At 46.2% G+C, this 13,143-nt stretch overlaps 1 protein-coding gene across 5 annotated transcripts in view; it reads left to right on the plus strand.

Annotated features, from left to right (window-relative positions):
* EVC2 (EvC ciliary complex subunit 2) overlaps positions 1-13,143 on the plus strand; it is a 163,413-nt gene that overhangs the window by 128,938 nt on the left and 21,332 nt on the right. For 4 of the 5 annotated variants that reach the window (XR_009601162.1, XR_009601163.1, XR_009601164.1 and 1 more), the window contains exon 17: positions 3,791-4,018. Coding sequence is in view for 2 of the 5 variants with exons in the window: in XM_042251640.2 (XP_042107574.1) it covers positions 3,791-4,018 (228 nt within the window). In the remaining 3 variants the exon portion in view is untranslated. Of the gene's footprint in view, positions 1-3,790; positions 4,019-10,966; positions 13,136-13,143 lie in introns of those variants that run through there. The other variant, XM_060417664.1, reaches the window with a different exon arrangement.

Here is a 13,143-nt window from a genome sequence, read left to right on the forward strand (position 1 = left end):
AAAAGCATCAATTCTTAGGTGCTCAGCTTTCTTTATAGTCCAACTCTCACATCCATACATGGCCACTGGAAAAGCCACAGCTTTGACTAGACGGACCTTTGTCAGCAAAGTAATGTCTCTGCTTTTTAATATGCTGTCTAAGTTGGTCATAGCTTTTCTTCCAAGGAGCAAGCATCTTTTAACTTCATGGCTGCAGTCACCATCTGCAGTGATTTTGGAGCCCAAGAAAATACAGTCTGTCACTGTTTCCCTTGTTTCCCTATTAATTTGCCATGAAATGATGGGACTTAATGCCATGATCTTAGTTTTCTGAATGTTGAGTTTTAAGCTATTTTTTTTCACTCTCCACTTTCACCTTCATCAAGAGGCTTTTAGTTCCTCTTCACTTTCTGCCATAAGGGTGGTGTCATCTGCGTATCTGAGGTTATTGATATTTCTCCCAGCAATCTTGATTCCAGCTTGTGCTTCATTCAGCCTGGCATTTCTCATGATATACTCTGCATATAAGTTAGGGTGACATGTAAAGCCCTGATATACTCCTTCCCCAGTTTGGAACCAGTCCATTGTTCCATGTCTGGTTCTAACTGTTGCTTCTTGACCTGGACAATAATCAAGTGATCCCTGAGGTACAGGAAACCAACTGAATTGAGCCTATGATCTGGTTACAGATCACCAGGCAGATGGCTGTCCAGCTGGTGCTCCAAACCAGGAAGGAGTGGGGTCTAGTAACATCCTTTTGATAACAAGACTTCATGTTTCCTCCGAGCAGGGAAATGAAGTTCTCAAAAAGCAGACATGTCCCTTTGCTGACCAAGGTCTGTATAGTTCAAGTTGTGATTTTTCTAGTAGTCATGTGTGGATGTGAGAGTTGGACCATAAAGAAGGCTGAGTGCCAAAGAATCGATGCTTACAAATTGTGGTGTTGGAGAACACTTTTGAGAGTCCCTTGGACTGCAAGGAGATCAAACCAGTCAGTCCTAAGGAAATCAACCCTGAATATTCATTGGAAGGACTGAAGCTGAAACTCCAATACTTTGATCACCAGATGGAAAGAGTTGACTCACTAGAAAAGACCCTGATGCTGGTAACGATTGCAGGCTGGAGGAGAAGGGGGTGACAGAGGATAAGATGGCTAGATGGCATCACCAACTCAATGGACATGAGTTTGTGCAAACTCCAAGTGATAGTGAAGGATAGGGAAGCCTGGCACGCTGCAGTCCATGCAGTCACAAAGAGCTGGACACAACTTAGCGGCTGAATAATAACAACTTGCGGAGGAACTGTTTCATGCTGTGGTTCTGCATGTTATTGCCTCTGGTCCCTGATAATAGTGGGCTGTTTTGTGAGCTAAATATGCAGGTCCTCAGAGTGTGTCTTGAAGAACTAGTTTCCATTGTCATTCTTCCTTCTCCAGGGCCTGTGGCCAGGACCACCTCTCCAAGAAGCCTTTGAAATTACCCTCAGCATAATTTTCTTTTCCAGCCAACGACACCCAAAGTATACTATTTGCTTCTTTGGGGCACTTTTTCCCTCCTCCCTGTGGCAGAGTTTTTTTCTGAAGGACAGATCATATAGGTGAAATCTGAGCCTTTCAAGCTGGGACTTGCTCTCCTCTGAAGGACACACAATGGGGACAAGAAAATTGTACAGACATGGGAGAACCCAGGGCATCATCTTCTGCCAGCCTCTACATCATGAAAATATGCCAACTACTTTAAAACCTCTAAATACAAACACGTGACTCTTAAAAATAGGTTATGCGACAGGAAAAAATGTTTCACAAACATTTATTTTCAATTTTTTTGGTGGTAAAATATACATAACATGAAATGTACCATCTTAACCATTTTCTGTGTCCAGTTCAGTGGCATTAAGTACATTGACATTGTGCACAACCATTAACACCATCCATCCCCAGAAATTTGTTGTCTTCCCAAAATGAAACTTTGTCCCCATTAAGCACTAACTCCCACTGCTCCTCTCCCCAGCCTTTGGCAACCACCATCCTATGTTCTGACCCTATGAACTTGACTGTTCTAGGAGATTCATATAAGCAGAATCCTATGGGATTCATGCATTTGTGACTGGTTGATTTCACTGTCATCCACACTGTAGCATCTGCTTGAAATTACTTCCTTTTCAAGGCTGTATAATATCCTATCATGTAGATAAGGAGCCTGTTCTGTTTATCCCTCCATCTGTTGAGGGGCATTTGGATTGCTTTGACTTTGGGCTACTGGGAATATAATTCCATAAACCGTTAAAGGTGAAATTAAGGGCCTCATCAAGATATGGTGCTTATGCAGGCTACTGTGGGGGTTGTGCTTTAGCTTCCCGGGCAGGGGAGTGGAATGTATGCTTACCCTTAGGGGCTCAAGTGGTGAAATCAGAGAGTTGAGTTGCATGAGCTCAGTCATGTCTGACTCTGTAACCCCATGGTCTGTAGCTCACCAGGCTCCTCTATCATGGAATTCTCCAGGTGAGAATACTGGAGTGGGTTGCCCTTTCCTCCTCCAGGGAATCTTCCCGACCCAGAGATCAAATCTGGGTCTCCTATATTGCAAGCAGATTCTTTGCCATCTATTAGACTATGTTCTCTGTAGCAGGTTTTCTAGAGAAAGTGTAAGAGGTAGTGATGTGGAGAAAAAAATGTAGAGATGCTGGAATGAACAAATTATTCATATTTAGTTGAGTGAAGGATTCTTTCATTTAGAATTTCTTCTGAGCCCTTCAGATGCTAAGGTCCTCCCCCAGAGGAGTTTTGTTCTGCTGGTGCCAACTGGGAAGAGGAGCTTGAGAGATGAAGGAAACACAGAGAAAGGGACGATAGATATGCAAAGTGAAGTGAAGTCGCTCAGTCGTGTCTGACTCTTTGCGACCTCATAGACTGTAGCCTAACAGGCTCTTCTGTGCATGGGATTTTCCAGGCAAGAATACTGGAGTGGGTTGCCATTTCCTTCTCCAGGAGATCTTACCAACCCAGGGATTGAACCCGGGTCTCCCCAATACTTACTTAGTTGATTGAAGGATTCCTTCATTTAGAATTTCTTCTGAGCCCTTCAGGTGCTAAAGCCCTCCCCCAGAGGAGTTTTGTTCTGCTGGGGTAAACAGTATGGTGCCAACTGGGAAGAGAAACTTGAGAGATGAAGGAAACACAGAGAAGGGGGCGATAGATATGCAAAGTGAGGATGCTTCAAAGTGGCTCCTTGGGAACCAGAGATGCAGAGAACAAACGGGAGGTTTTCCGGAGGACGAGGATGCGTGGAATTTGAATCATAGCAAAGAGTTTGGATTTGTGGATGCAAGGAGCCTGGTGGGCAGGGCATGAGCCATCACGGGTATGGAAGTCTAGGTGTGGGGTGGCGGTGGCAAAATAGACCAGCTGTACCTTAGTCTGGATGGGGGTGGGAAGGGCTTGGAGAACTTGTTAGGAAGACTGAACTTTCATCCTGTAGGATGGGGAAGCTTGAAGGACTTTTCCCTGGAGAGCAACACAGTTCAGTTTCCCTCCAAGAATGATAAATGTGGAATGAACAGCTAGATTCCAAAAGCCCTGCAGTGAGCGTCTTTATGAGCGGAGGTGCCCTTGCTGTCTTAAATTGCATGCTGAGATTCCAGTACTGTTGCTTCTAACTCTTGAGACCTTCCTCAGGGTTCTGACTGGATGACTGGCTGCCTACCTGCACCGATACAAATACCGCCGATACCGGCTGCTGTTTGTAAGCTGCACGTTCTATCCTCTGCCCTCCCCTTACTTATGGCTCTCTGGTCTCTGGCTGGCCCCTCCCAGGTCCGAGGAGAATTGCTTCGGGAGAGAGTGCAGCAGCTGGAGGCCCAGGAGGGACTCTTTGCCGAGTCCCTCGTCTCCCTGCAGTTTCAGAAGGCGGCGAGGATGGCCAGAACCCTGTGGGCGTACACCGCCCTCCTGAGCATCCAGGACCTGCTTCTGGAGGAGCTGAGCGCATCGGAGACCCTGACTAAGTCAGCCTGCATGCAGATTCTGGAGTCACACAGCCCGGTGAGTGCAGGACCCAGGAAGGAAAGGATGCCCACTACACTGCATCCCTCAGTGGTTCTTTCTGGTGACTGCCTCCATTTCTCCCACCACCGGATGGTTGATCCGCCGTCCTGTCTCTGCCGAGGGGTCCTGGGGAGGGCTGAGTGAGGTAACTTACGTGGGAGGCTGGTGCACTGTTGCTGCCCAAGGCTCCTCTATTTCATTACCTTCAGAAAGCAAACCTTTTAAATGTTAGCATTTTTAACATCTGGGAACCTGGGATTCCTCTTGCAGCCAGCAGCTGTTTGTTTCTTTGAGAGTGCTATGAAAAGTAGAGAGAGAAATGGCAACCCACCCCAGTATTCTTGCCTGGAGAATCCCATGGACACAGAATCCTGGTAGGTTCCCAGCCCATGGGATCCCAAGAGTTGGACACGACTTAGCAACTAAACCACCACCACCATGAAAAGTAGCTGTGTAGCTTTCAATGAGGGCTTCCCCGGTGGCACCAGTAGTAAAGAACCCACCTGCCAATGAGGGAGATATGAGATGCATGTTGGATCCATGGGTTGGGAAGATCCCCTGGAGGAGGGCATGGCAACCCACTCCACTGTTCTTGCCTGGAGAATCCCATGGACAGAGCAGCCTGGTGGGCTACAGTCCATGGGGTCACAAAGCATTGGACATGCCTAAAGCAACTTAGCTGGAGAAGGCAATGGCACCCCACTCCAGTACTCTTGCCTGGAAAATCCCATGGACGGAGGAGCCTGGGAGGCTGAAGTCCATGGGGTCGCTAGGAGTCGGACATGACTGAGCGATTTCACTTTCACTTTTCACTTTCATGCATTGGAGAAGGAAATGGCAACCCACTCCAGTGTTCTTGCCTAGAGAATCCCAGGGACGGGGGAGCCTGGTGGGCTGCCGTCTCTGGGGTCGCACAGAGTCGGACATGACTGAAGCGACTTAGCAGCAGCAGCAGCAAAGCAACTTAGCACAGCTTTCAGTGAAGGGTGCCTTAGATGTTATGAAGTATTGGATTTTTTATTTTCAAAATTTTAATTATTACCATTATTTCCACATGCTGTATGTTTTCAAGGTATGGGAGGTATATTCATAACACAAAAGCTAGTGACGTGACTGTTTTGAGGACTAATTTTAGTTCCTGTATGTATAATTTTAGAATTTTATGTATTATTATAATAGTCACCTAAATGGAACTCACATTTATTGAGTGCTGTGTGTGTGGCAGGAGAGCACTAACGAGCTGTGTGAAATGGGCATGCTCTCATTTAAGCATTAATAATTCTTTACTCAATCATGCATCTTAAGACGATCGTTTAAGCATGATTAATAATAAGTTGCAATTTTATGCCTTTTGGCAATTATGCTTTTTGTCAGACATTATGTCAGTTAATCGCTGAGCCATGCTGTGAACTCAGTAGTGTTTCTGTGCCCAATTCTCAAGTAAAGAAATGAGATTCGGGCAAGTGGCAGGTCAAGCTTTTTCCAAGTTTTTCCAAGGTCCACAGAGCTAGTAAGTAAAATCTATTATTTTCTGACTTTAGCCCCTGGGTCATGTCCACAGATATCTCAGTTGATCCCATCGATGGAGGTTCCCATTGCTTCATAGAAAATCATAAATAACGTTGGACTCTGAAGCATGTGTGCTTGGTTGCTCTGTCGTGTCCAACTCTTTGTGACCCCATGGACTGTAGCCCGCCAGGCTCCTCTGTCCATGGGATTTCCCAGACAAGAATACTGGAGTGGGTTGCCATCTCCTTCTCCAGGGGATCTTCCCATCCCCGGGATCGAACCTGCATCTCCTGTGTCTTCCACATTGGCAGGCAGACTCTTTACTACTGCGCCACCTGGGAAGCCCAGATGATGAAGAGTCCAGGCTATTTTTCCAGCAAATATAGGTCACCCTGCACTGTGAAACCTGCTTGTAGGGATAGGAAGGAAGGGGAAAACTTGTGGATATCCCAGCATAAAACATCTGACACTGGATAAATAAAAATCAATGTACTTTTTCTTGCTTTGTGAGCTCACAGTAGGATGAGGAAAATCCCCAAGGGATGAGGATAGCTTGAAAAAGTCTGAACTCACAGAAAGAGATGAATGCAAACCCAGAGGCTGAAATCCAAAAGCAAAGGGAGGAAACCAGGACCTCCAGGGGTTGGGGGTTAATCTGAAGGACCAGGAGGTGGGGCTGTGGGATGTCCTGAGGAGAAGAGCAACCAGTGGGGTTGGTGCGGAGGGCCAGTGGTCGGGGGGAAGCCACTTGTGCTCAAAGGAGGATCACCTGTCCATCTCCAGCCCTGCCAGGGTTGGGGGCGGGGAGTCCCCTCTGTGAGTTTGTCATCAAAGGTTTCTGCTAACAGGACAAAGGAATTAAAAAATACTTCAGCCATTTAGTCAGAAAATCTCCAAGGTGATGAATTAAATTAGATATGCAATTATCTGGCAAGATTGACCATTTAAAAAAGAGATAAAGAAGTAACACCAGAAGTATAAAAGGCAACATGACAATAGATGCCCTAGAGGTTTTAAAAATAAGAGAATTCTATGAGCAATAATTTTATGTAGGTGAATTTCAACATTTCTAAAAAAAATTATAGCTCACAAAAATTGGCTCAAGTAGAAAAAAAATCTCCATAATCCTGTTACCATGAAAGAAATTGATTCAATAGTTTCAGAATCTTCTGACACACACACAAATATCTAACCCTGATGGTTTTATAGGCGAACTCCTCCAAACCTTAAGGTAGCAAAAATTTCCAATCTCATATGCAGATCATTCGGATGATAAAAAAAAGTAGGGAATATTCCTCCTTTCATGAAGCTCATATAACCTTAACACCACAACGAGACATGACTAGTATGAGAAAGAATACAGTTTAGTCTTACCTATGAGCTAACAAAATATTAATGAATAATCCAATCATCTATAAATAGATACAACACAACCAGTATGAGTTTTTCCCCGGAAGGTAAGGTTGGTTTAACACTAAAACATGTGTGAACAAAATTCATCAGATTAAGAGATTAAAGAAACACAATTCCTGTGATTATTTTGGTATGAACAGAGCAGGTAATTTATTGAATTCAGTGCTCATCCAATGTAAGACTCCTTAGCAAATTAGTAATAGGAGGAAATCCTGTAAGATATTTACCCAAAACCCACAGGGAGTATCACTGGTAGGTGATTGGCATGGAGGCAAGGCCACCTCTTGGAATTACAGGTGAAGGAGGTGAGGTCTTCAGAGGAGGGGCAGGACCATGGTCACGTGTCAAGCAAATAAGCAACAAAGTGAGACACTAGGAGCTGCTGGCTTTTAATTCCCAATTCATCTCTTCATTATAATGAAGTATAGAGGGGAAGGAGGAGCTTATGAACTCTGTGAGAAACACCTCAATTCAACCCTAAGACACCTAATGGCCCTTTTTACTTGCAACAACCCTCGTTTCTACTAGCAATTGGGTAGCACAATACTTACATTTTCAATTTTACATTAAAGCCCTTTTGAGTGACATCAAAGCTTCCTTATTCTCGAATGTGCTTGAAGTAGAAGAGTTAATATATCCTGAATTGGAAGCAACTGATAAAACTATGGATACAATGCTGTTTTTTTTTTTTTAATGAAGATTTACATTTGGAGGGAAGACAAACCTATCATTTTACACTTGATATTAGACTTTCATCCTGCAATTTGATCATTCTGGGAAAACCACTTTCCTGTTGGGAATGGGCTTTTAAGCTGTTACACATTCAGAATTTTAAAAGCATGAAATGAAATGCTTTGGAAATAGTGATTCCTAAGAAAACTGTGTCAGGTTCCCTTCATTTGATGAAGCGTTTAGACTCATTTTATGAAATTGGACCACAGAAAGGACAGAACTGAATCATGGAGTTGAATGGCAATCATGAGCAGCTTTAAATGTGATGGTCTTACTCATAACACATCATGTGACCCCAGGCTAACTGCACCCACTGTATTTAATCCAGTTTTAAGTTGCTTCGTCGGAGAAGGCAATGGCACCCCACTCCAGTACTGTTGCCGAGAAAATCCCATGGACGGAGGAGCCTGGAGGGCTGCAGTCCATGGGGTCGCTAGGAGTCGGACACGACTGAGCGACTTTACTTTCACTTTTCACTTTCATGCCCTGGAGAAGGAAATGGCAACCCACTCCAGTGTTCTTGCCTGGAGAATCCCAGGGACGGGGGAGCCTGGTGGGCTGCCGTCTCTGGGGTCGCACAGAGTCGGACACGAGTGAAGCGACTTAGCAGCAGCAAGTTGCTTGGTGCGTATCTACTTTTCCAAGCCTGGACTGGACGTCTTCCTTTTCTGTCCTCTGCCTTACTGCCCACTCACCACCAGTCACTCAGTCTGTCAGTTCTGCCTTAATTTTCTTACTTTTGACCTTTGCCACCCAGCTTCGCTACTCAGACAAATCTAGACCTGAAAACAAAAAATCACACCAGGAGTAGCTCTCATCAGGGCCAGGGCATCGTGTTAAGTGTGCAAACCTTCTGTCAGCCCCGAGATGTTTTTATTCCCATTCTACAGATGGAGTTGAGGCTTAGGACTGTTAACTCATTTTACCACAGTCCCAGAACTGGGAATCAAAGCCCACACCTCCTGCTTGCAAAGCCCAGTTCCTGTTCTCACACCAATTCCCACCTGCCTCCTTCTTTTCCTCCTGCAGTCTCCTCCACCCTTCAGCCAAAGCAACATTTCTGAAAAATAAAAATAATTAGTGACAGCCCCATTCCCAGCTCCATATTTTAATATCTCCCCTCTACCCCTCCCTCCCTCAGACCCTGCATTTTAGCCCTTGGACCTTCCTGAATGCTTGAGATACATTCAGGCCTCAGTTCCTTTGAAGGACCTCTGTCTAGAAAGCTTCTGCTGCCCACCCTACAATCTCCTCTCTGGCAGCTGCAACAAGCCAAATGTTGCCTCTTCTGTGAAGCCATCCATGATTCCCTTGGGCAGAGTTGATTTCTCCTAGCTCTGTGCTCACCCTCCGTCTAGATTCCGTGAGGTGACCTGTTACCTGTCACTGTATCTGTGTTTGCACAACTGTCTCCCACGTTAGACTGTGAGTTTCCAGAGTCTAGGGGCCATGTCTCATTCACCCCGGAATCCCTTATGCCCAGTAAATGGCCTGGAGCTGTCTGTCTTCATCATCATCATCTACCCATCTGTCTATCCATCCATTCATTCAACAGATGTCTACAGAGTGCTTTCCAGAGATAATGGGAGCAAGAGATAGGGCCCCGAGTTAGAGAAACCTGAAGTTACTCCTCTCTCAGGTTCTTGGGACTTCACATGTCCTTACACTCTCTGCTCCTTAGCTAACTTATTTATAAAATGGGGTATTAACAGATTCCTAGTTTGTGCCGGTTTATGAAGGTCAAACATATTAATTCATGTAAAGATATCATGAATCGAATCTAGCACAATGTGGAAGTTCGGTGTGTGCTAATTGCCGTTATTATTATTAATAATAAGATGATGCTGATTACTGTGACTCCATAGGCCAGGCGCCTGCTTCCTGTTGGGAAGCTGCGGCTGCTGTTCACTCAGTCGTGTCCAACGCTTGTGACTCCATGAATCGTAGCCTGCCAGGCTCCTTTGTTCATGGGATTCTCCAGGCGAGAATACTGGAGTGGGTTGCCATTTCCTTCTCCAGGGGATCTTCCAGACCCAGGGATCCAATCCAGGTTTCCTGTTTGGCAGGCGAATTCTTTACAGCTGAGCCACCTGGGAAGCCTACTCCCTTCTGGGGAGAGGGATGAACAAGACAATCCCAGAGTCCCTGCCTCAGCATGGAAACTTTAGTGAAGAGAGCAGATTCTAGATTCAATTCTAGAACCACATCTTGGATTCCAGTAGTGCTAAGTGGCAGGGGTTTGAGGATAGGACTGACCCCTGGGAGAACCTGCCATCAGCAACTTAGAACCTGCAGGATGTGTTTGTTCCCAACGGGGGTTCACTTGGTCTTGGAAAATCAAAGTGTGACATACCAGCTTTCTGTGCTCTGCCTGTTTCAGGGACACTAGAAGGTGTGGGTTTGTCCCTTCCTTCCCCATGCAGTGGGCTGGGGCTGGCATCTCAGTGGAAGCCTGGTCCATGACCAGCTCCAGGCACGCTGACAGAACATGGGAGTGGAAACTCATTAGTGCTGTTGAAAACGCTGTGTTTGGTTATGTTTCCATTTGGGAGGCAGCAAAGAGAAGGATGGTAACAATTGGAAATCTCATCATGCCAGAAGCCGGTACTCAGAGCATCCCAAACTTTTCACAGCACTGGAGGCAAAACCTATATGCTCTCCATGCCATGACCTCAGTTTACCTCTCTGGCCATTTTCTCCATGTCTTGATTTTTGAGTAATGTTTCTGAGACTTTGATACAAGCTTTGGCGCCTCTGCAAAAAGGCAGATTGTTTTGTACAAAATTTAGGAAGATCAAGGACGACCATCACCTGATGCCATCTATCCAAGGCCTCTTAGGATCAAACCCCACCCTCACCCCACCCCTTGGTAGAACACTGGCCAATAACCCCTAAAGCCCACCTTCCTGGCCACCCTCTCTTCCCCACCTAAACAGACTGTGGATAGTCTCTTGTTCCCAGATTCTCTGACTCTGATGGCCTCAGGCTGCCAATTTCTTGTTTGGCCAGTGAGAGACAGTATAGCTTGAGGGTTAGGGCACAAACCAAATCATGTATCCAGCTGACCTGGCGCCATATTCTCGTTCTGCCACTAAAGATTCATGGACGTACGTGCTGAGTCCCTTCAGTCATGTCCAACTCTTTACAACCCCATGAACTGCAGCCCTCCAGGTTCCTCTGTCCATGGGATTCTTGAGACAAGAATACTGGAGTGGGTTGCCATGCCTTCCTCCAGGGGGTCTTCCTGATCCAGGAACCAAACCCATGTGTCCTGTGTTTCCTGCATTGCAGATGGATTCTTCACTGCTGAGCCACCTGGGAAACCCCCTTAAGAATCACATGACCTGGAAAATTACTTTTTCCTTCTGCCTCAGTTTCCACATAGGTAACGGAAAAGAAGTATGGTTTCCCTGTAATTTTTATAAGATTCAATGAGATGAATCTATGCAGGGCACTGAGAGCGGTGCTGGGTGTGACCTGAGAATGGTTGGTGTGAGGCATGATCCACGTTTGCTGGTCCAGCCCAGCCTTCATCGTGTAGAATACATGCTGATACCCCACATACATCTGTAACAGGTGTGAGCTGCTAGGCAGATGCCATGGGCTGCAGGTGAGGGGGTAGAAATGCAGCACTGCACCCCAGGAGCTCACATTCTAGCAGGAAATAGAGCATTGTTCCAGTCTGCTTGTGCTGCTGGGCCCAAACACCATAGACTTCAGGGCTTAAAGAACGGACATTGATTTTCTCACAGTTCTTGAGGCTGGGAAGTCCAAGATCAAGGTGCCAGCTGATTCTATTTCTGGTGAAGAATCGTTGTGGTTTGCACACAGCTGCCTTCTCACTGTGCCGTCACGTGACAGAGAGAGCGCCAATCTCTTTTTCTTCCTATAAGGGCACTAATCCCATCATGGGGGCCCCACCCTCATGTCTGTCTAAACCTATGCATGACTGCTTGCAGTCCTGTCTGACTCTTTGCAATCCTATGGACTGTAGCCTGCCAGGCTCCTCTGCCTATGAGATTTTCCCAGCAAGAAAACTGGAGTGGGTTGCCATTTTCTCCTCCAGGGGATCTTCCCAACTCAGGGATGGAGCCTGCATCTCTTGCATCTCTTGCCTTGGTAGGTGGGTTCTTTACCACTAGTGCCACCTGGGAAGCCCTACTGACCCCTAAAGCCCACACCTCCAGGCATTAGGATCCAGGGATTAGGATTAGGGATCCAGCATATGGATCTAAGGCGCCACAAACAGTCATTCAGTCTGTAACAGGAAAATACTAGGGGTAGTGAGTGGGCAGTTGAGGAAGGGGTGTCTGTATCTCCCAAGGAACGTAGGGAGCCTGTAGTAAGTCCCTGACAGCTTTTGATTACCGAGGCAACCATTTCGAAAACATCCGACTGAAATAAACAGGTTGCCAACTAAACAACTAGATAAAAGCAGACTGCCCCACCCATGAAGTTCCTGTTTCTGGGAAGTTCTGGTTGACCTACGTACCTGACCTCTTGAGTGAACCTGCTTTGCCCTCTCTGCATCCTAATTCCTGCTCTTTTAAGTTCACCAACAGAGAGAGAACCAGTGATCCCTAGGTACCCCACCTTTGATCCCCAAAATTGCAGAGCACCCGGGTCATGTTCTTTTGCTCTCCTTTTGACCCTGCTGTGTGGCCCAGGTGTGCCATGTACCCTCCAGAATGTGTTCCTTGTGTTTTCAAGGTCCTTGATGGTTGTGGCTGAGGTGTTGTCCCAGTGTGCAGGCAAAAGCTGCTAACTTTGTAACATGCTTCTGTTCCCTCACATCTTTCTACCCTTCATTTTCTAGTGTCTGTTTAATATTTAATTTGTACTGAATGTTTAATACTGAAGTTTTACTGAAAATAATATTTTTCAGCTTTTTTATTTTGAAATAATTATAGATTCACAAGAAGTCACAAAAATAGTCATAAGAATCACAAGGACTGATCTAACCTCAGCATCGGCCCAGCAGGGAAATGTCTCTGGGGGCTGCCACAGGGAATGTGGACCCAGGTGAGGACCCCCAGCAGCTCCAGCCAGTAGCATCATGGACTATGGCTGAGACCAGCACAACACAGTTTCCCCAAGGAGGGTCTTCTAAAGCCAGTCTTTGAAAGAAGACTCGGAGTTGACCAGGCAAACAGGGAAAGGGCCTGCAGGTAGGGGCGCAGCATGTGCAAAGGCACGAGGTGCGAGGGACCCGGACGCAGTCTCATTGTGCTGTTTGCACAGCTGGATGGCAGGGGGCGGACAGTGATGGAGAACACATGTCCACCCATGGCTGATTCATGTCAGTGTATGGCAAAACCCACTACAGTATGGTAAAGTAATTAGCCTCCAATTAAAATAAATTAATTAATTTAAAAAAAGAAGAGGAGGTCCTGCCAGGCTTGCAGCGCCGAGCCAAGAGGGGTGGATTTTATCCCTCGGCCCACCTGCCTTGTGCTCAGCCTGCCCGT

Source organism: Ovis aries, chromosome 6, assembly GCF_016772045.2.
Source record: "Ovis aries strain OAR_USU_Benz2616 breed Rambouillet chromosome 6, ARS-UI_Ramb_v3.0, whole genome shotgun sequence".
NCBI classification, from domain to species: Eukaryota; Metazoa; Chordata; class Mammalia; order Artiodactyla; family Bovidae; genus Ovis; species Ovis aries.